The 24,274-nt window shown below is 41.1% G+C and overlaps 1 protein-coding gene across 1 annotated transcript in view; it reads left to right on the top strand.

The window, feature by feature from the left end:
* The window catches only part of LOC135324616 (pikachurin-like), an 81,494-nt gene that overhangs the window by 52,721 nt on the left and 4,499 nt on the right, over positions 1-24,274 (top strand). The window contains exons 12-20 of the mRNA XM_064501232.1: positions 560-704; positions 3,443-3,632; positions 7,514-7,639; positions 8,342-8,585; positions 13,302-13,413; positions 15,037-15,153; positions 17,681-17,861; positions 22,505-22,583; positions 23,460-23,603. Of these exons, the coding sequence (XP_064357302.1) occupies positions 560-704; positions 3,443-3,632; positions 7,514-7,639; positions 8,342-8,585; positions 13,302-13,413; positions 15,037-15,153; positions 17,681-17,861; positions 22,505-22,583; positions 23,460-23,603 (1,338 nt within the window). The remainder of the gene's footprint in view (positions 1-559; positions 705-3,442; positions 3,633-7,513; positions 7,640-8,341; positions 8,586-13,301; positions 13,414-15,036; positions 15,154-17,680; positions 17,862-22,504; positions 22,584-23,459; positions 23,604-24,274) is intronic.

Genomic DNA, 24,274 nt, shown 5'->3' with positions numbered 1-24,274 from the left:
TGGGAGGGTGATTGATTCCTCTGAAAGTGGGGAAAGACAAAGTGGATGTTGTGCCTTAGTCCTGTTTCTATTCACCTCATGTATTGAAGGGCAATCAGATAAAATAGTGTGTTTTGTGCATGTTCAACTCCACCCAGTCTCTTGTGGAGGTATCCTTGTATGGAAAGATTTGAGTTTCATATAGAATCCCAGAGTTATTAATCCAGCACTGCTTTTCACCAGGGACCTAGAAAAATTCCCCAGAGAAATTACTGTGATAGCAGGAACTCAGATTGTAATACCCTGCATCTTGAAACACTTTCTGCTGTTGGCAAGCTTTGCATGCACTTGGTAGTGCCAGAGGTTGCAAAATCTTCTCCATGAGAGAAAGAAAGATATTAAAGAAAGTTTGAAACTTAGATCAGATTTAGACCTGTTGTCTAATTTTCCTGTGGCCTTTTAATATGGAATGTGAAACAGAGGTTCCCAGAGGGGAAGGGAATATTCAGAGGCTAAAAATGACTGTTGGTTATTTAAGTTAATGAAAGATTGTCACCCTGCACTCTCTGCATGCTCCCAGGTTCAACTGTGGCACTGGAGTTGCAGTCATAACGAGTGAAAACAAGATCAAACTGGGGAACTGGCACAGAGCCACTTTGTTCAGAGATGGGCTGAATGGCTGGCTCAAGATGGACGATGACACTCCAGTCACAGGGAAATCTCAGGTGAGTAATCCTGCACCAGGAGCTCTACCTTCGGCTCTCTCAAGGTTATGATGACATTTCTTCTTGCCAGCAGAAGTCCGATCAGATTTAAAAAGTAGATTTTTATTCACTGGTCCTGGGGAACTTAGTGAACCAGGTTCAATGGACAGACTACACTTGCAGATATGTCGTCTAGAAATCACACAGCTGAATATCCCAGCAGTGAATGCCATCATGATCTCCTGGTGCGCTCTTTACTTACTCAGCCACCCTTCTGCTATACTTCCCCAATCTCAGATACAGGCTGCTATTAGAAGTTTGCCAGGCTTTACAGCTGCTGTCCCTGATTGCTTTCTTTTTCAAGGCTCAGAGAATTCAATCTTGCTCTTCTCTGCTTCCCCATCCAGAAAAAATGGCAAACGTGTGTGTGTATATATATGTGTGTATATAAAATATGTATATATAGCTGCACAACAAATATATATATACAAAAAGTGTAGTGATGTGTATACAATGGACATAGATTTAAGCACAGTAATATTTCGATGAAAGATATTTAGAAGGAAGTCAGGTTGATCGAAAACTTCAAGAACAAAAATGCACTGCAGAAGCATCCTTGCTAAGGAACAAGCTGAAAAACAAAACAAATAAAAAGAGAACAAAGTTAACATTACATTATACATTGCCATGCAGTTAGAGACAGAGGGACAGATTCTGCCCTGAGTTACATTAACACCAACAATTTCATATGAGGCAGCTGGGATAAAATATAATAGAGGAAGATGTCTTGACTTGCTTTTCTGTTACCAGGCCAGAAAACAGAAGTGAAATTGAAAAAAAAAACCCTGAAAAAAAAACTGAAAAAAGAGACATTTGCAGATTGGTTCAGATATCTTCTCTCTTCTCCTTGATAAGCACTATTAACATGCCCTGGCCCTGAAGAAGGTGGCTTCAGACATCTTATCACTTTACACTTTCGTGTGCAGGCTCTGAAAGGAAAAAAATCTTGAGGACTTGAGTAATAGGAATGGGATGAAGCCTGACAGCATAAATACTATGTGCTGGGGTCTAACTTCTGCTGCACATGGAAAACTCATCAATTGGGAATGACAGAGGAGAAGGATTTTAGTGTCTGTCAGATGCTTCTGTGTGTTACTAATGCTATGAGGCCATGCAAAGGGCAAATGCGATTCTAGGGTGAATCAGGAGAGAGATTTCCAGTAGAGACTAATGGCATTGTAAAAGGCTTTGGTGGGACTGCATCTGCCTATGTACAGCTGTGATCACCCACATCCAAGACAGATGAAGTCAAACAAGAGAAGGTGCAAAGAAGGGCCAGCAGGATGATTATTGTCTGCAGAGATTATTACAAGAATTCAGCAGTGGACACCTGTATTTTTCTAGCTGCAGCTGAACTGGAATAAGATATTATTGCTCTAGCTGTTTCTCTCCGCCAGGGCTTCTGCTCCCTTAGTATTGCTGTCCCTGTGAGTCTTCCTCAGCCTACCCTAGTCCAGATGATGGGCATTAGTGTCAGCAGAACAGTCATCTTTTCTCATCTGGTTCATTTTGGCTTGAAGAGGTTAGAGAAGCAGAGCTTGACAGATATGGGGGCAGGAGCATCAAAGATGAGGCGTGGTGGCAAGCAGTTGGGGCAGGCTGGAGCAGCTGCCTGCTGCAGCATTGGGTATGCCCACTGTGTAACTCTGTAGACATCTGAACTATCTAGACCCGCAGACTTCACCTGGATTAATTTACCCTGCTCAAGTAGATCCATTTGAGGTGTTTCTACAGTGCGCTGTGCGATGATCAGTAACCTTGGCTCATTTAGCCTGGCAAATACAGGCTTTGGGGATATGATTTATCTTTGTAGATACCATGGAGACGTAAGGCAGGGAAGGAGTGGAAACTTCAGAAGCTGTTTAGGCTAAAGGCCAACACAGTCACATGGACACATTAGTATAGACTGGCTATGAATAAACATATGTGGGAATTTGGAAGGTTCCTTACTAAAGAGCAGTAAAGTTTTGGAACAGCCTTTGACTAGGAGGCAGAAGACAAATATTTTGATCAATTTATGAAAAGAAATAGACTCACTTGCTGACAATAGCATGGGGTTTAATCCAGTGATTGAAAAGGTTTATTCAGTTTTTTGTTCCTTACTGCGTGCTATAGCAGTGCTAGTACACTTTGCATTTGTAGGTTTCCTTAGGCAGGTTAAGGCCAAAAAAACCAGAGGGAGTAAATTTAGTGCTGGCAATGTGAGCAGAATCCCACTGAAGTTGTTGTAGTTGTATCAGTTTGTGTCTTGGCTTTGTTTTTACCATAGCTTTTTGTCATTTTATTATTATTCTATAGTAAGTATTTGCCGGGTTCTGTCCAAAAGACAGTATCACATTGGTCTGTGTCCCCCAGGGCTTAGAATTTTGAAGAAAAAACATTTTGGCAAATGTAAAGGAAGAAATCACGGGAAAAAACAGATATCCTCAATCCCTCCTCAGAATATAGTGATTTTTAAGCTTTTTATTTTGCATTAAATAGTCCAAGCTGTTGCAATGGCTGTGAACGCAAAAAGTAACATTTAAAACGGTACACCGAGAGGAGGAATGCCTAATGGAAAGGAATTACCAATGAGCAGCGTACATCTCCCCCGAGACAATTCTTCCTGGAGAAAATAGTTGATTATACACAGTGTGGCTGAATTAGTTATCATGTATTATGTCTGTTCCATGTCATGTCACGCTGTGTTTTCCCTTTAGGGCCAATATAGTAAAATTACGTTCCGGACTCCCTTCTACGTTGGCGGTGCCCCCAGCGTGTATTGGCTGGTCAGAGCAGTGGGCACAAACCGCGGCTTCCAGGGCTGTGTTCAGACCCTCAGCATCAATGGGAAGGTCGTTGATATGAGACCCTGGCCATTAGGGAGAGCGCTAAGTGGAGCCGATGTAGGTAAGTGTGATGGCATGGGGCCCTTAATCAGTGTTAAACCAGTGTTTCGACACTGTGCAATTGTCAAAATACATATATATATATACATATACATATACACATATACCAAAAAACCTTCTGTGTGGACACAGCTATCCAACGCAACAGTAAAACTGAAAAACCGCCATCTTAAAAAAAAAGAGAAACTCAGCGATGCTGATATAATCATGCCTGCACCAGTATTTCTGCCAGCATCTCTCAGGATGGCTCTTCATGTGACTGACACACTTATATCATCAGAAATCAATGGTGTGCACACTGTGTTTGTATTTAAATTGCTGCGGACACAACAAAATGTGTTTTGCCTAAGGGCATCATTGCATTTGTCTGGAGGACTGCAGGGGTCTTTTAGACCCACGGCAGTACTTTTGCCGTTACAAAGGACTCTTTCCCATGAAACCCCGTTACAGCTGAGGCAAATAGGCGTTCTTGTTGACCAGCTTTTGCTTTCATTTCTGGAATCACGGTATTTTTAAAAAAACGCCCTGGAATACTTTCTCTCAACAGCTTTATGAAGTGGCATTGTAACATTATCTCCCCTTCACAGATGTAAAGATGGAGAAGCAGGGAAGTTATTGAACTAGTCCTGTCATCTATACATATTTATTCATCTCTGCTTCATCCACGTTATGGGCACTTGAAAAAAATGGCAACAAAATCCTTGCTTTAATGACCTCCCAGGTTAAACAGTTTAAGACAAAGAGTAAACCCCGCATCAGAAAACAAGTGGTAAAAGCAGGAAACAGATCCCGTATCTTCCAACTCTCAGTGCCATGCTTCAGCCACAAAGTCATCTTTCTTCTCTTTTATAGCTTTGCGTTTGGAATCCCAAGAAGGAAGTCATTAATGAGAAACTGCCTAACAATCGCTCTGTATTCTCTCGATAAAATGACCAACCTTCTTTGCAATATAGGAAGGGAACAGAGTGGCCCAAGAAGCAGATGGTGAAAAGAATAAGACTTTGGAAACAGAGTAATTTCACGACAGAGTGAGAATCTGTGGAATTTTTATATATAGATGAAAGCTTTGCTGAAGTTCTCTGAGCCCCAATCTCTATTGCCTGTTGGTATGCAGCTAGCTTCCTTCCCATCCATGAATGCTCCACGTGCTGCTGCATTAACAATCAACATAAATGAGAGTAAATGCTGGGTTTTCACATGTGTGACTCAAAGCTGAATGCTAGAGCCTTACTGTCCTTACGTGGCTGCACGCATTCATATGAGGCTGCACCATGAGAGATTTGCAAACAATATGGGATATAATTTAAGCCTAAAATAAATAAATTGGAAGTGAATTTGATGGAATTTAGGAATGTTTTTTGCTAGCCAGTCTTTTCTTTCTTTCCTGTTGGCACTGTGTATAAATCAGCAGTACTGCAGTACATGGACGGTAGAATTGAGCGGGGGAGAGAGAGGGATCCCTCCTGCATTAAGCTGTCTCTGCCAGCTGCATTAGAAGAACCAGCATGTCAGTACCTCGTATTCTCCCTGGAGCTTCCCTCGTCCTCATCTGCCCCTAGAGTGGCAGTGGATGTAGGCATCAGACGTGTGATTTGTCTTTTCAGTTTAGTCGCCTGTGCTGGACCGAGTGCTGAAATACTCCCTATCACTGAGACACTGTGAGAGCAGCGTGGTCCTTAAATACCAAGACCATTCCAGTTCAAACTGCCCCTAAAGCCAGTGAGCCTGCACCTTGTCCCATTATTATCTTCCTTGTCCTTTTCTGGTTCTCAAAGATTTTGCTCAGCTTTGGTCTGTTTGAAAAGACTGGTAGCATTGACTATTAATCAGGCAGATGTAGTAAAGATGAGTGTTGTCCGAATTTGCTGTTCGCATTTCAGTATATCAACGTGGGTGTTTACCCACATGTCTTGGCTCAGTTTCCCTGTCTGTAAAATGGCACTGGTGCTACTCATTCCTGTTGCATCATGGTAAGTGATGAGAGCGTGAGAGATCTCAGAGACTAGGTACCTGTTTATAATCACAGTGATCCTAGGCAGTAAGACTGAAAAGGACCTTGAGGAAAGGTGCAAGTTGTTGTTTTAAAATGTTCTCTATTTTGTAATAAATTTTAAAATAGGATTTATATATGAAAGGTGTTGTTTAAACCCCATTAAAACTGTAGTTTTCTGCTGAAATGGGGTACAGTTACATGGAAAACACTGTAACAAAACCCCAGTGCTGTCCTGCTTGATTTTACTGTGGGCATTAGCTGCTCAGAAGAGGAAAACATGGCTAAATTAGCACTGTGAGTACAGGAGCTCCCACAGCTGGATACAGGGCAGTCTTTTGAAAGGGTTAATTGTCTCCTTCCATGTTAAAGGAGAATTTGCTCTGTTGCAGAGGCCTCTTAATATTGCGCTTATGATCCAAGGATTAACCCTGGAGTCTTGCATTATGAACAGCGTACTCAGGCCGTCCCTCTCCACAATAAAAAATGGGCCTGACGGGACATCTATAAATGTACAATATGAGACAAGTCTGTTCTGACAGGGAGTTATTCCAGATGACCTAAGAGTTATTACCGCATCTGTCTTCTGCGACTCAGTAAGCAAAGGTTATTTTCCAGCTTGGACGACCGAGTGATCTTCTCATTTTTGTAACAGGATGAAGCAGCCCATCAGCCATCTACACAAGAGAGATTTCACTGCACTTTTCTTTCTGAATATATGATGGGAAACCAAACTATAAAGCTGCACTGTACTAACGCCAGTACCTCACTGAAGTTTTGTGGAGTCCTGCTCTGGAAACTGTCTTTACAGAGTGATCATGTCGGAGTGCTGTATTTAAACACAGCAAAACAAAAACACACGACATATCCTCTTCTTGCAATAGATTTGCCAAGCTTTTCTTGGTCACCTCAGATAGCAAAACTGTTCTGCAGTGTTTATTTCTGATAATATTCAACTAGAAGGTCAGAATTGCCTCAGTACACCTGTCTCATCTCAGAGGTGATATTTCAGAGTACCCCAAAATAAATGTGATTCTTAGTTTGTCAGAAACTTTCCCCTTCCAAATGATATGCTTAGGCTCATACACCACGAATGTGTTATTTGAGCTTTCTTAATGAGTAATTTCAATTTAGTATTGTGAATAAGGGGGAATCTATCTAAGCAGAAGCTATTTAAAATAAAGAAGAAGAATAAAATTAACCAGTACTTCATAAAAACCAGTACTTCACCACTAAATATTCTAATTTTATAGTTATATCACAGCTCTAAGAGGCAAATAAGTAAACTATTTACTCTATGGCAGTTTCAGCTTAATTGTAACAAAAAAAAATCATCATCTTGTACTTTCAAGTGATGTGCCCGCAGAGTACAAATGCTGCTTAGAAAGCCCATATCCTGGTGATATGGATCCCTTTTAGTGCAGACAGAAGAGTTAACCTCATTTTAGTTAATAAGATTAGCTGATGATTAACACCTTTCCAGCTTACCATTGCACAAATTTACCATGAAGAAGGAAGCACTTAAGGTAATTGAAATTAAACAAACTGCAATGCTTGTAAACAGTCCGGTGACTTTTGGAGATTCTGAAATGAGCACAAGAAAATAAAGGTGGGAACAGAGACAGAAAATTAGTTATCTGGGAAATGTGTGAAATCCATGACTGTCATGGTTTGTTGGTTAGTGATAATTTCTGCTGTTTTTAAAGTCTCCTTCTAGACTGGTATAAAGTCAGTGCTGACAGTGAAGCTCCTTTGCCTCAAAGGTGCACAGTTTGACAAATTGGGAAAGAAGCTAGATAGGAGAGCAAATCGTATTTGTTACTAGTGATGATCAAGAGCCAGCTAAATCTTGTTTGACAAACTTCTTTGATACGTTCTGGCCCTGTGTTTAGGTGAATGTAGCAGTGGAATTTGTGATGAAGCTTCCTGTATCAACAGTGGTACCTGTACTGCAAGCAAAGCTGATTCATATATTTGCCTTTGCCCTCTTGGATTTAAAGGTCATCATTGTGAAGAAGGTGAGAGGATGCTAGGTTGCTTATATTTCTTTGTGTGTGTTAGCTCATGTCCAGTGCATTTTCTCCATATTAATATCCAAGGTTGCCTCACAATATTACATTGGCAGAAGACAGTCCTTGCTATTTCTTCTATTTAGAATCACATAATGAAACCCTCCCCCACCATTCACTCCGGAGCTCTATCCAGCTCCTGCCTAATCGGCTTCTCAACCTCACCTTTCAGAAGATAAAATAGTCCACATTAACTCTAAAAAAACCCAAATGCATTTCTCCTAAAAACAGTGTTAGTTGTATATTCTGAAATGTAAAACCAGATATCATTTTTCTGTTGAAACCATGGAGATGTAAACAAATAGTCAAATACATACCACATTATTTTCTGTGCTGCAGAACATAGGTTGTCATGAAACCACCCATCGCATGCATGCCTACTACTTTGAGAAACATGGCCATGATACAGAAAAGGGGTAAAGCATTTTATTATACAAATGTATCTTTGGAGAAAGAAGGAATTAAGAAGGGAAGCAATGTTGTTGGTTAGGATAAAAATATTTTTAATTTGGATGATAAAGCTTCAAGGGTTTTTTTTTTCCTTAATATTAGCTCTAAGTACATAACAACAGAACTGACATTGGTTAGTGGGTTAGTCAGTTCCTTACCTTTGGGCCTCAAGTGACCTGCTTGTGTATTCTGGATTTTCAGCAATCGCCTTGGCTATTCCTCAGTTCAATGAATCCTTAAGGTCATTTGCTAGTACACCCTGGCCCTTGGAACCACAGAATTACCTTTCCTTCATGGAGTTTGAGATGACATTTCGTCCAGATGTAGAGAGCGGTGTCCTTTTGTACAGCTATGACACAGCGAGCAAGGACTTCCTCTCCATTAACATGGTGGCTGGTTACGTGGAGTTCAGATTCGACTGTGGCTCAGGAACGGCTGTTATCAGGTAAACTGGGTTTCTTATACCTTCTTTCCAGCAGTGCCACAGGTCAGATCCAGGTGAGGAGTGGGCTGGAAAGAATAATAACCTGTAATGGGGTGTTTGAGCCCATCACTCTCTGGTGGCTACTACTTCTAAGGAAACACAGAAACACTAGTTGTATTTAAGTGCATAAGATTTTCTCCTACTCTTCCTACATTAAATTCCATCTCAAAGCATTGTTATGAGTGTTATGATTTTATGCTACCGTCTTATTGCAGATGTTACCTTTATTTCTGTACGATATTGCAGAAATTCCCTTGTTGCCACCATGGTATCGTGTCACAGCTAGTTAGGGGTTAATAAGGAAGGGAGCCATGAATATTTTATGCATATATTCATACTTTACGGTCTCAAGATGGTACAATATTGGCACTTTCCTGAGCATCTTCCCTCCTGGTCTGTAGTCTTGACAGTAAGCACTGGGCTGGAGGCATCGTGAGGAGAACATATACCTCCAGGTCCCCTCTTTCCTTCTCACAGTGCTGGGATTTTGAGGATCTAAGGGTAGGATCCAGTTCATCTAAATTCATGAGCCTAAAAGTTAGATGTCTGGCTCCCAGATAAAGACAAACCTTCTGAGAATGATTCATCCCATCCTAAAATAAGTGTCTAGGATAGAAATGAGGAGATGCCTCAGAAAGGCCTTATCTCTCTGTGTAAACCGAGTGTGCCATCCCAGAACAGCTGTTCCTTGTGCTCTGAGGAAAAGGCAAAGGGCCACACAGAAGCATTCAGTACCTTGGATCTGATCCAAGAGGCTGCCAGTTGGACCAGGCTGACCTAATATATAGAAATAATCTATACAAAGCTTATGCAAAATATGTACATTGCCTGCAACTTTTGCGTACCGTGTGTTTCCTGTGAACACTGGGAATTTTGGCTATGCTGACGTTAGGAGGAATATACTGATTTTTCCCTGAATGAGGACCCAAGCAAACAAACTCATTCATATTGTAAAGTGAGAAATGAAATTTCAAGTCAGCAGATGCAAAATAATGCACAATCCTAACAATGCACAATCGTTGCAATACAGTTATTGTTACCAGATAGAGATCCTGGAGTCACCAGGCATAGTTCTGTGAGAGCAACAGCTAATTGCTTAGAGACAAGTAGAAAAAGGCAAGTACAATGCAGAGAACTATTACGAATAGAATAAAGAACAATGCCTCTGTTAAAATTCCTGATACGTACACCCATGTCTTGAAAACTTCCTGCAGTTCTGATCACTCCATTTCAAAAGAAATTAGTAAAATTCTGAAGAAGAGCAATGGTGATAACCAGGAAAGGGGAAGAAAGAGCTTCCACAAATACAGCAGGTCCTGTCAGCCTGGAAAAGAGACAGCTTGGTGGAAGTACGATAAAGATTTTTAAATTGTGAGTGACATTGAGATAAGTAAGGAATGATTATTGCGTATTTTTTCATTATAAAAGAATTAGATGGAATCCAATGAAACCGCAGAGCAAGTAGTATAAAACAAAGAAAATCAGACTTTTCTTTCAGGCAGCACACAAATAAATTGTGGAAACTAATTGTCACAGCGTGTTACAGATGCCAGAACTATAAATAGGTTCAAAAAAACATTGGATGAATTTGAAGAAAGATCCATTGAGGGAGATCAAACACAATTGTACGGATGCAGCCTCTGATTCAGGAAATTGCTAAATGACAAGTTGCCAGAAGGTGGGAGGATATATCAAGGGAAGTATCCATACTTGCCCTGTTCTCTTCTCTTGCCCAAAGAGGCAGAAATAGCTAATGTCAGAGACCTTTGTTCCAACCCAAAATGGCCCTGCTTATAACAGCTTTCAACCTCTTTCTGATTATAGCTCTCTAACTCTTATTACAGGCAAACATAAGACATTAAAGTAGATGATCAATTTTCCCCCCAAATATTGTAGTGCTGCAAAACACCAGGTACAAAAGTTTAACTGAGATGTATATGGCTTGTAAAATGTGGCACAAGCCACAAGCATATGCCTGAGAGTGGAAAATATCCCTTTCTCCTTACAAGCAAAAAAAGAGAACAGGAGGCCAGCTAACATTTGGGTCATGTATAGTAAGGAAAATGGAGTTTGGTTATGATAGCTGAATATCCTGATATCCTGAAGCTGACAGGCTTAGTTAAAAGTCATGAGAATTGCCCAAAACACAGAGATGTTGCTAAACGATACTTTACAGATATTTGTGTTCAATGAATATTACGTAGATTGCATGGTCAGGCACCTGATGAAGAAATGCCAAACTTCCGATTGTCTGCTCAACATTAGTTTTTACAGTGGTTTCATTGATTCAGTCTTTTCTAGCAAGCTAATATTGTAGGAGACATAATGCTGGCATACAGTGGAATCCTTTTGAGCCCATAAATCTAATCCAAAATGAATGAATCCCTATTCCCCTTATAACCAATTGGTTACTGGCATTACATTGTATCACTCTTTCTCCAGCTGATTACCATTTACTACCACCCTTCTGTACTGCATGATTTGGCTAATGACTATATCCATGCACAAGCACATAGTCAGCTCGTGCATTAACCATATAACTTTGAATGACACGTTGAACTTCCCTCAGTCTGCAAAATCCTTCCCATGGCTGAGGTACATCAAAACTGCAGATATCCTAGTGAAATTACCCCCAGCTCAGCTGCTGTCCTCAGTCACCACCTCATGGACCACAGCAGTCAATCCACCACTTAGTGTGAACAGTTAGCCCTATGTCCAGTTCTGCTCCTTTTTCTAGATAATGTGTGCAACAAAGTCCTGCCTGCCTCTGTTCATAGGGCCAGGCTGAGATAACAGGCTGTTAAATATTAGAATATAGTTAGAATATGATTAGAATATCTTTAGGGATGAAGCAAGCTCATTTTAGTGTGTCAGCACTAGGAGTAGAAAAGCTGATCTTCGTGACACTTGGGTTTTGCTTCAGCAGTCTTGGGCTGGCACTGCTTGAGCAGGGGGTTGGGGCAGGTCGTCTCCAGAGGTCCCCACCAACCCCAACGACACCGTGAGCCCGTACTGAGGTGGAGAAGCACTGTCCATGGAGAGGAGCAGGGATGCCGAAGAGAAGGCTAGATGCAGAACCTAAGCTATTTACCAGGGTGTCTTAGAGGAAAATTTGCTGTCCCCTGGGATTTCACATGGCCAAATGTTTGCAGGATCAAGAATTTCATGATTTGGGGTATTTCTTAAGGTTCAGTTTATCTGGGAAAAAATAATTCTCAACTCCATGACAAGCAAAGAACCAGAAGTGTTCAAATGCCTGCAAAAAGCATTAAAAAACTCATGATGGTTTAAAAAGGGCTGTGAATCCAAGAAATAACTTGCAGATCTCAAGTGATAACTCTGCAAGGTTTACTCATCCCTAATTGTAATTAAATGTGGCAGAGCAGGAGGGTTAACATGATGATGACCTAATCAGCAGAGGAGATAAAATGCATGTATTGCCACTTATTAGGTAGCCAAACCTGTCTGGTTTCGTTATAACTATTGACTTATTCAAGGTGATTAAATTCCATTATCTATTGATTTACCCAAGGGAATTAAACCCTAAATGCTACTAAACAAGAAAAAGGACAACAAGTGAATGACATTGCTTGGTGATATCTTTTTATGGAGGGTTTCTGAAAAAAATGTTAGTAGCAGTAAAAAGTAATATTGACAGTATCTGCTGAATAGATAAAAATGGACTTCAAGGAAATTTGGAGGAGCAAAATAGGTCTGAATTTATGTTGATGATTATGTTGATTTATGACAGAAAAGAAGTTATTTTCACATTTTCAAAATTAAATACATTTTTAAATCAGCATTTCAAATTGCTATTGAATCATTATTTCAAATCACATTATTTTCAGTTAAGTATTTCATTTTGAAATGTATCTTTGTTCATCTTTAAATATAAACAGCCTGAAAACACAAAGCTAGAAAGTCTTAAGGTGTCCTAAACAACATTGTTTCTGATTTTTCCAGTTTGAGTGGTGAATTTTGGAGAAAAGGCTGCAAGATATTATTTGGACATGAAGTGTTTTCAAATGTCATTTTACTGCATTGGTTAAAATAAAATACAAAGTTCTATAGAACTTCATTGATGAGGGATGTATTTTTACCCATGATACAGGGTGCTATTCATATTAGTGCTGAGCTAATAAGGATTGTAAGAACAGTTTTTAAATGCTTCCTTTGAGACTGGTGAATGTTTTACACAACTGGGGATTATTGTTCCTAGTCAGGATCACATCATTAGGATCATATTTTAGTTACTTCCCCTTAATGTACAGCAGCCTGTGTGTATGTGTGTCTCTGAAGATTTCACTTAACAGTCTGCATAAATAGAACCGATAAGCCAAGACAAAGCGCTTCTGTTTAAAAAGGAGGCAGGGAATGTGGACCTAAACTGACCGTTTAGTAGGAAGCTCTATCTCCAAGCTTACGTCTTTGTGAAAAGAGGGTTTATAACTGAGATTAAAATTTGTCTTTGCATATTGTAAATGATTTAGCAGAAAAATTAGCTCTGAGGTAGATGAAATGCATGTTGATTATTGAAATTGTTTTTAATAAATGAAAGTAGAGGACTTGTCGTTTGCTGTCATCCCAGAGTACTTGACTCTTTATCTTGACAATATTTGAAAGTATCAGAAAGATGACAGTATAAAATACTTGAGAGTTTCCTTCCCCTTCAAACAGGAGTGAAGAGCCTGTCAGTTTGGGTCAATGGCATGAATTACGAGTGTCTCGCACTGCGAAGAATGGTATCCTCCAAGTGGACAAACAACAGCCAGTGGAAGGGCTGGCAGAGGTGAGAAGTGTATGACACATATTGTCGTGAACGCAGCTATTAGTTTATAGAATGATCACGCAATAAACCATGCAGGCTACTCTCAAAATTCTTAAGAGCTCCAAAAATCGTACACATGAGGGCATCCTTTTCTGGAAATTTGCACGTTTTTCTGAGAGACAGGAATCCGGTAGCAGCAGCTGATGTCGCAGCCTTCCCTGCTCTTGCTGTGTGGCTGGACCCCCTTTTGGGGGGTTACACATGTTCTTGAGATTCTTTTCAGGCTGTTTTTTGGTTGTAGCTGAGTCTGTTGGACAACATACACACCATGAAATATGTCATCTGGTGAAGGATGAAATAGAAAATTATGTGCACAAAGTCCTGCTTCTACCTCTCTCTGAGGGCAGGCCCAAAGAAAATTCCTTCTTCGTCTTCCTGTGAGATTAATTTTCAGGACAGAATAAGTGCTGGAATGCTCAGACAGTCAAGTACTTGCATTTTATTTTTCCCTCACTAAGAGGTCATAGTGAGTCAAGTTTTTAATAAGGTTAACTTTTGCTTCCAGGAATCCAAGCAGGGGTATTTTATTCTAAGCAGGTACATATGTATTTTTTTTACCCCAAGAACATGAGACTAAAACTGCTTAGAAAATGTCTTTTATTCCTTCCTAATGGAAGTATTTATCTTTTCTTTAGAAAACCAAATTCCAAAATCTGTCAGCAGAAGAATCTTTGGGATTTTTTGGCAAACTAGCAAACTCCACTTAAAGCAAAGACTTTTCTTGAAAAATGTAAATCAGTCGAAATTTGTCAAGAAACAGATTGCATGGGGAACATTCAAACAGATCAGTTTCTTTAGATATATAGATATATTTATCTTCTTTAGATGTATGGTCCAAGATGAAGACTCACAAATTTTTTTCTGAAAGTGCTGCAATACAGCTGGGGAAGGAGTTTGGGTGGGAGTTGGCAGCAAAGAAATCATAGGAACTTCTGCAAGACTGGAATTACATAGTTATCCTGTCCTTAGCTGTTTAAAGCCTCCCAGGAAGCTGACTAGACCTGTCAGGTATCCCAAGTGGCTGCTTCTAGAACCTAATGCAAATCCAGTGTATCTTCCTTTTACCCATGCATCTTGCTGTGGATTTGCTTTTCACATGTTGGAAACATTGGACGAGTCTCTGTTCCATGGACCTTGCTCTGACTTTAACTTCACAGATCTCGTTCTAGTCCCACTAATATCAGTTTCACAGCAATGTAACTCAAGTCATTGCAAATAGAGTTACTTCCTCTCAGTTCATACGTGAAATCAGAAATCAGAATGAGAACTGACTGGTAAATAAGGAGAGAAGAAACTTCATATTGTTTCAGATCTCTCCTTTCTCCCTTCTTTTGTTTTTCCCAGTTTGAATTTTGACAGTTTTCGGTTGGCTTTAACTGGAATAAAGCACAGACAGCCAGTAGAGAGGGTTGCACAGTGGCTTTGATGAGAGAATTAATTACACAAAGAAGTGAGACTGGGCTGTGTGTTTAACAGACGTAATAAGGCATTGAAGTCAAGTATAACATCTAGTGTAAACTGATCTGAAGATACAAGCATAGTTCTAGCTGCTCTAATCAAATGCTATTCCTATGTTTCTTGCAGGGGGCTTTCACACAGATTAAGTGCAGCTCTGATATATTTATTGGCGGAGTCCCTAATTACGATACTGTGAAGAAGAACTCGGGGATCCTGAGGCCCTTCAGTGGGAGCATCCAGAAGGTGTGTGACCACAGTAATGTACTGGAAACATATAGCCCTTCCAGTGGGCACTTAAGGTGAAAACCTGGCCTTAAAGCACTGGCAGTATTCAGGATAATCCAGGATTTCACCTCTGTACTCCAGTAGCCCACCACAAAGTGCTTAAACACGTATTTCACAATGAAGAGTCGTTCTAGATTTAATAGCCAGGAAGTGTTGCTACTGCCATTCTCGCTGTTAATTCTCACACTGTCAAAATGAGCAAAATCCGTGCTGGGACAAGTTCAGAATGATGCATAAAGCTAAGTCAACATTAGAGGCCTCAGAATGCCCTTTAAAATCATATAAAAGGGAGTGAACAGAAGAGATGCTCAAATACTTCAAGGTAGGCAGACCAAGGCAGCTAAATGCATGATATACCCAGCATAATGAGCAAAAAAGAAAGTGCAAATTAAAGAGGATCCCAGGCCAGCTAGTGTATTCTTATATCAAAATGCAGTTGCACTTCTTGTTACCTTCCCCTCTTATGCTTTTATATGGGGCACACGTGAATGGTGAAGCTCTTTTGTTGTTGGCAGACTTTAGAGATGGTTCCGGTAGGGCCAGGTTTGCCAGTTTCTATTCTGGAAAATAAATCTGGAGACACCTGAATTCATAAAATATTCCTAATAAGTACTCAAAAGACAGTTTTAGTTGCAAAAAACATTTGGTCTCTCCAGATTAATCATACTTGAAGTAGTTTAGATAAAGCTCAAAGCCTGGTTCTGAATCCTCAGTTTAAAATAAGTAAATTATTGAATCAAATTTAATTAACAAATTAAAAAAAAACCTAGCAGTGCAGCCCATATTAATTGGTCAGTGACAGAAACATAATTGTATTTCAGTGGAAACAGTTTTTTCACTTGGTCCACCTTTTTCGATATCTTTATCAGTTTTCCAGCAGTAAACATGAAGTACAAGAAAACTGGTGGAGTGTGAAACAGTGATGGGAACAAGTCAGTTGCACAGACTCATCTTTGGTGGGCTTGATCAAACACGGTATTTTAATAACAAGATAGGAAGCCTTGGAGCAAAGCATGTAGGTCACGCTTACAAGTTGAGGGGCTGTATCCTAAAATACAGTGGCACTGAAAAGGATTTGGAAATGTTGAGCAGGAGCTCTTACTTCTGCGACGTAGTTAAGAAGGTGGGTTTGCAATCCCAGGGGCCTGAGTGGACTATCAAGGAAGAGCATTACCTGCCCATCAGCACTGTGAGACTGATAGCTGACTGCTGTGTCCACACACAGCAGGATTTTGAAGAATTGTATAGAAATAAAGCCAGAAACGTCACTAAGTATTGGAAAGCATGCCTTTATGGAAAGACCTAAGATTTTGATCTATTTAGTTTACTTGGATAAGGTTAAGAAGTGCCTTGATTGAGGCCTGCTAACTTCTGCATGAGAATGTGATTTCCTAGAGCATTAATGAAGCAGAAAAAGTGATGATGAGAAGCAATGGCTGGAAGCTGAAGATAAGTTCTGTCCAGAAAAAAGACACACATTTTTAACAGTAGGGGGTAGTTAACCACTGGAACAACTTACCTGGAAGTCAGGAAGAAGCTACAAAGGTAGTGGATTCTTTGTTGGCCCAGCTTTAAGACAAAAGTGTGTGTTTGATGCTGTTTAATGCTGTTTCAAACAGCATTCATGGGCTTGATGCAACCCCTTCCCCTCAAAACCCAGAAGTACATTGTCTGGGTTATAATATCTTACACTTTGTGGCCTTAAAATTTATTTTTTTATTTGTTTATGAAAATGGACTTCTTATTTTAATGTAGCTGAGATAAGAAGCTGTACCCAGAGGCATAATCTCACCACTGAGCTATCAGTGGAGATTCTACAAGGGTTGTTTTTCTTGAAGAACGTATGTTGCTGACACATTGGAAAAATCCCAACATTTAACAATTCTCTGCAGTTTATGTACAAACAGTTTTGTGAAGTAATTAATTATGTTTTTCACCAATTTGTAACTCTAGCTTCTTTCAGGCAAGATGAGATACTAGAAGGCAGTAGAAATATGAAAAAGCTGTTCTGCTTAATAATTCCGTTGTCAACACTAGTCTCCTTGGAGGTTTCCTGAGCTCAGAAACACTTTTCCTCAGCAATGCTCATCTGATTTTTACAGTACTAGCTCACAGCTCAGCTACAAAGCAATGCACTAGTGTTCAAATACAAAACTGGTAAATCCCACAGAGCTTCTATCCATGTGTGAGTTGCCTAGATCTGTGTCACAAAGCACAAAAGAAATTCATCTCCACTGCATCAGGGTGAGCAACAGAATATGTTGGAGCTCTGTGCCTAGAAAACACCCTGATAAGAAACAGACTGTAGGCCAAGTTTCCAGGTTTACTTTTCTCTGAAGTCATTTAGAGAAGTCTTCTGACTAGCAGTGAAATACCAAAAGGCATTCATCCAATCTTGGAAGTTTTTAACCTCTTTTTCCCCCCTCCCCTTTTTTTCCTTTTGTTTGTTTGTTTGTTTGTTTGTTTGTTTGTTTTACATACATAGATTATCTTGAATGACCGGACAATAGATGTGAAACAGGATTTCACTTTTGGAGTCAACTTAGAAAATGCTGCCCATCCCTGCCTGAACTCACCGTGTGCAAATGGAGGCAGCTGCGTTCCCAAAAAGGACAGCTACGAGTGTGATTGTCCCCTAGGCTTTGATGGGCAACATTGCCAAAAAGGTAATGATGGCTGCATTTCAGACCACAGATCCAGAGTTGTTCACAAAAATAAGAGCGATTTAGCAGCTACAGCTGCTGTTGTGCCCATCCCTTGAAATAGAAACGCTGGACACCAGAGCTCTTTGCATCCGTGCACATGCCGCATACCCATGGAAGCATTTGTTTTGTTATTTAGGAACAGCGTAATTGTTATCCCAGCACAGAGCAATGATCCATAGATAGTAGCCTGGTATCTGGTTGCTCATGGTAGCCAATACAGCAGGCTGCATACGACTCCCTAATTATGCAGTGCTATATGAAGGGGGAAGTCCTGCCAACCTCCTTCAGCCAGTGATTATTTTACATCCCGAAGCATGAAGATTGATAACGCTTGTAATTTTATCCTACCTAGTGCTAACAACAAATTCTGTTCTCATACGCAGAAAGGTCTAATCCTTTTTTAGATTCTAACTACTCTGTAATTTCACCATATGCACAATTCCTATCTCAACACAACAGTGCAGACCACCAAGGAAGAGAACTTGCCCAGGCACATGTTATTCTTCTCAGAGCCACTGCAGTGTTTCAAACCTTAGATTCAGGAAAGGGCTCAGGTTGCATGTGTTAAAAATAAGGCACTTTAGATTATCCCACCAGATGGAGCTCTTTCCCTTCTGTCAGGTTTAATCTTGAAAAATTCTTAAGGGATAATTTTGTACTGTGGCAGCAAACTAAATGAAAAGAGCTGAGTGACATTGTACTCTTCACCCACTTTTTCATTCCTCACAAGCAAAAACTTCAAAGTCAAAAAAATAGTGGTTTTTGGTTAAATCATGAAGAATAGATTGGCCTTTTCTTCCAAAAAAGACAAAATGTCTCAGAACAGAAACGTTTTATTAGAAACAGAAAATGCAAGAAGCTCCTTTGCTTATGTTATTTGATTTAACTAATAGCTGCAGCTACACCATTTATCTTGTCTTCCTTGTGAGGAGGAGGGAGACTTGTGATTTTGGCGCTCTAGGTATTTGCAGGGTGCTAAACGCCTGACCTTGAGATGGCATCTGCAGCAGTACCAAGGTCTCCAGTGGCAGTCAAGGCAAGCGAATGCTTTGCAGCTTCGGCGTGTGACTGACTGCCAGTTTAATGAGCGACTGTGTGTCCCTCACTGCTCATCTACTTCTAACCTGTGCTGAATGCCGGGTGCAGTGCGCTGAGTTGTGCGCCGGGGCATCCCCCGCACAGGCGCTGGCCGAGGCGTGCTGCCCATCGCCACCGCTCTGCTGGCACACCACAGCTCGGCACCCTGCGGTAACCTCGATGTGCAGCTGAGCTTTCAGAAACACTCTCACCTCAGGTGCCTTACTCCTCTGGCTTGGACTGGATCCGAAGCATCATTTGTTTTAACGCCTTTCATGGATCCAGCCTTAATTCATTATTAAGGGTGTCAGAAGGCCTGGGTCAGCCACCGTCTGTTCCTGCTGCCTGTGCCTGCTGTTCAGGTTCCTTTGTCCCCCTCTGTGCCTGTTCAGCTTTGGCTGCTGCCAAAAGCCAGGTTTGTGGTTGTGCGCAGAGTACGGAGGTCAATCCTCCTGACCCTCAACCTGGGACAGCCCTGGTGAACGGAAAGCAGATTTCTCAAAAAAAAAAAATCATTACCTATATCTCTTTGGTACAGTGGACACGTGGCTAAAGGAGAATGTGTATGTGTGTATGCTCCTACTTCAGAACAGCATTTTGGCTAGCATGCTTGGCTAGTATGAGAAAGACTGACGGTACAGTCTCTATCCAGCTTGCTGTTGGGCTGTTGTAGCCCAAGACACTGAAAAACCAAAGTACTTGTGAGAGACTGGGGCTCATTCTCCAAAGTTATATAGGCCACTTACAAAAATCCAAATGATACTAAAATGAGATATATGAAATATTCATTGATACCTTAATGGATCCTTGGCTGAAGATTCAGTGGAGTTTCTGCTGACATTGCTATTTTTTGTATCTTTTATTCAATCTGTGGTGAGTGTTAAAGGTATTTGTATTTAATTGTAAGGCAGTGCAGAACACCTAACAGTTCTTCTCCTCTGGTCAGAATTGTTCTCCATATGAACCATCGTGAGTGCCTGGGACATTGAAACTAGGACTAACAGAAAGGTTTGGAGCTGGTACTACCTGAGTGCACTCCTTGTGCGTTTTGAGTGGGCAAAGATAAATAGTTAGGTAAAACAATGATAAAAGATCACCTTCATAGATGATTACACTTCTCTGTTGAAGTATTAAAGGGAAGTGGGGATCACTCATTTACAGAAGGTGGGGAGGAAACTAGACAGTCCTTGGAGGGGAGACTTTTATGCCACAGAAAAATAAAAGCAGAATGTTCTTGTTTTGTTTTGTGCTGACTCCTGGCAGAGTGTGGAAATTACTGCCTAAACAGTAAGTACTGCAAATGATGTGAAAACTGCTCTGTCCTTGTGCACCTGTGTCTGCTCTGTCAAGTTGAATGCTGGATTTCCATGAAGCCTGGCAAGTTTCTGTGGATAAGCCAAAATATTTTGGGAGGTTATATTCCTTAAAGCTTGTCCTGTTGATATTTTTAACTGCATCTAGAGCACCTGCAAAGTGCACAGTGTTAGCTGTGGAGCTGAGTTCCCATATTCACAAAACAGCTGGGCCAGACAGCTAGCTGAGTGTTTTGTAGTGAGTGAAGGTATTTAATCCTAGATGTCCTTCTTTGCCATATTCCCTTCCAGTAGCAAAGATCCTGCATGAACCAAGGGTACTGCAAAGAATTACTTGGTATGCTGTGGTCAAATTGTGTATACCTGGTGAAGAGCATACAGAAGAGAGAGCAGTGGTAAATGCCCACAGAGCATTGCTTTGTAGAGGAAATCGGGCTGCTAGAGCAATAGCAATAACTGCCCAGTGTGAGCACCTGCCCCTTCCAAAGGCAAGAACGGTAGGACTCTGGTGTCAGTGCAGGACATGAAGGGGGGGCGGAAAGGCTCCTTTCGCTCTGCCTCCATCCGCCGTGATCAGAGATAGACAGATCCAGAAAGTGTCAACCCCACTGGCCTAGTGTAACACATCTTTTGAAATCTTACAATGCTGGCATACAGGCTATGTACAGCATATGGTGTTTTCTTTAGACACATTAGGCAGTTTTCTCGATTTCATTATGGATGAAAACGGCCATTTGTCACCATCTGAAATTCTCTGTCTTGGCGCTTACACCTAAATTTCATAGTTCTGCTCTTGGCTCCAAGGCTACACAAGTCGTTACATATCTGTATTCCAGGGAACCCTTAAAGGCCAGCCAGCTTCTGTATTGCACAAAGAAAGCAAGTATCCATGCCCCAAAAAGCTTAAAGTTTATATAGATGAGATTAGCTGTGGGTTGAAGGGATTAGTTCTCAAGAAGAAAGTAGGATAAAGTGAACTATTTTAAGGAATTTGTAAAACTGCCTTATATTAATGCAGCAGTCAGCTATGAGAGATCAACAACAAACTGCAGGGTATTCACGCGAAAGAAAATCTGTTCGGGCCAGTGATCCTACCCTACCAAAGGGTCTGTATCAGGGATGCTTAGTGATTTATATCATAAATCTGAGTTATTTCGCTAAAGTTTGCTCAGTGAGAAGCAGTGCACCAGCTCCAGGTCTGGTTGGCCAGGTGGCAACGTGTGCTGTCTTCTTGGTAGGCAGCTGGGACCATACACCATAGTTGTACGAGGGGCTCTCCCCTAGAAAAATGGGAGAGGCTGCATCCTGGGACAGCAGTGAGGTCTGAGGCAAACAAGCTCGTCCTCCAAGCCAGCGCTGCCCTGTGTGTTGAACACACGCTCCAAGAGGCTTTGTGCCTTCAGCTTCTGTAATACAGTCTGTAATGGCCTAAGCCCTTAATGCGAACGTGGAACATATTCTCAGTTCCTTCCAATAGTCCTAAACTGATTAACGGTAGCTGGGACGTTCCTGCTGGAGTCGGCTGCTCGTGGCGCTGCTGTCGGCAGGTGCCACCAGCACCCTTCCTCGCAGCCTCCCGGGGATGCCCTGGCCACCAGCAGCTACGCTGTGCAAAGTCCCAGCCGGCAGGTGGGAGGAAGCTGGGACTCGCAGGAAACAACTGGAAGGAGAAAATGGGGAGCTCAAAATTTGCCTGTGCTGCCTCTCAGCATCATTTTTCGGGTATAAGAGGTCCCAACATGTGCTCCACGCAGGGTGCTCCACTAGGAGCATGGGAGGAGTCTTAGAGGTGGTTAAGGCATAAACTTCAGCAGAAGGGCAGCTGGACTCCATGGGATCACTAGGGACCACATGGAGAAACAGGGAATGTGAAAGCAGAGATAAGAATGCTCCCAACACTTCATATTTTTCTGCTATAACTTTCACAGTGGAAGAATACATTAGGCCCATGATATGATGGCCATAAGTAGAGCTATCACTGGGGGAAGGCATGGTTTAAACTCTCTCACCTACCGTTTCTACATTTAGGTACAAACTGACTGTCATTTTACAAACCAGTATGAGTAAATTCAGCTTGATTTTGTGCCACTGGAAGTTACCTGTCAGTGGAGGAATAGAAAAGTCAATAAAAGTCTTTTTTTTCCTGTATTTGCGTGTCAGCTAACTGACACACCTTTTTATTTATTTATTTTTATTTTTATTTTTACTTTTTAGGCATTATAGAAGCAATTGAAATCCCACAGTTTATTGGTCGCAGTTACCTCACGTATGATAATCCAGATATCCTGAAGAGGTAATTAATCTCCTGTGAACCTAAATGACTGTGCTTTTTGTTTACCATTATGGCACTGAAAGTCTCAGGCCGGAGGATATTATATATTTAAGCCGTACTAAATTTAAGCTGTATTTGCCATGTTTCTAAATTTCAGGAAAAAATACATTCCCTAGGCGTATGCTTATGGCTCAATTTATTGTAATATCTGAGCATCTTGCAACCAAAAAGAACTGGTATTCACAATGTAATTCTGACATAGAGATGGACTGGTATTCTGTTCCTGAGAACAAAGAGCACAGACGTACAGAGCCTATATCCTTAAAGGGACTAAGGATTTTAACTCCTACTGTAGCCTCCTGAGCCTAAAATTTAGGTCTTCAAACTTGTGTGTGGCTGCTCTCTACTCTAGAAGATGCCCAAACTCCATTAAATTTTGGGTTGTTCCAAAAAACTCCTGGCCACCTATATTTCAGTCTCTGGCTAGGGGAACAGCTTCCCGAATGTGCTCACTGTGCTGACCTGCTGCTCAGCACCTCTCACCCACCAGGACTCTCTGGTTAGCCATTCTGGGACCAAGCCTACTAGGCCTTCTCAAATTTGCTTATTAGCAAGTGGGTTTCACACTAGGTCTAGACGGAAAAAATATTTTTTCTTACTTGTATTGAGAAACCTAGCAGCTATTGCATTTGGTATTCTGGAGGCCCAAGTTCAATTTCCCCACTCTGAAATACTGGAAATAGAGATATGAACCAGAGTTGCTCACAAGGCAGTTGCTAGACAGTAACCTGCAAGACTAGGAGAGAAGAAATACTTGCATCATCTTTTAGTTTTGTTTGAAAAAGGACTGTCCTAGTTCAATATTTTATTATGATTTGCTTTCTTTACATTAAACAGGGTATCAGGATCAAGAACAAATGTGTTTATGAGGTTTAAAACTGCAATGAAAGAAGGTCTTTTGATGTGGAGGGGAGACAGTCCCATGCGACCTAATAGTGATTTCATTTCTCTAGGCCTTCAAGAAGGAGCATTAATATTCAGGTAAACGATAACTTCCTTATTTTTATTGCACACAATACACTTAAAGCTCAAGTGAATCTCAACAACACATCTAATGTTTTTGTCCTTCAGTGTATTGCAGAACGATTATAACTTCAAGGTTGATAGGTCTGGTTTTGTCTGGGAGAGGCTGGGAGTTAAACAAGTGACATGTTGCCAGCTGTATGTCATTCCTGCTCCTTCCCTCCTTCACAATCCTTAAACATCAGATTTTTAGCCTTTTTTTGTAAAAGTCACCGTATGAGGGTAAGAGTGCTGTCAGTAACTTCCCCAATGCCTTTTGAAGCACTTGCCGTCTCAATTACATAGAGCAGGTGCAGGGTTTGCAAAGAAACTGGGTCGAGGAAGGAGACCCCAGTAACACCCGTGCTCACTGTAGGCTCGCTCTTTATCGGGCACCGGAAACACACATGGGAGCAGGCTCCCATCTTCTTAAACCTAAGAGTATCCAGCCCTGTGACACAAAGCCAGCTGACACCAGGCTTTTTTACCTCCACCATCCACAGAACCACTTATTTAAGAAACAAATAATATTACTGTCAATAAGTTGAAACTGGGGAGTGAGGAAATGACTGAACTCATGTGCATTCTCCAGAATTGCTTTCTCCCGTAGAGACACTTAGACAAAGACTCCATGCAGCTTTTGGCATGGT

The sequence above is a fragment of the Dromaius novaehollandiae genome, chromosome Z (genome assembly GCF_036370855.1).
Source record: "Dromaius novaehollandiae isolate bDroNov1 chromosome Z, bDroNov1.hap1, whole genome shotgun sequence".
Taxonomy (NCBI): domain Eukaryota; kingdom Metazoa; phylum Chordata; class Aves; order Casuariiformes; family Dromaiidae; genus Dromaius; species Dromaius novaehollandiae.
Note: the sequence above shows the minus strand (reverse complement) of the source record. Positions and strands in the feature narration are given on the sequence as shown.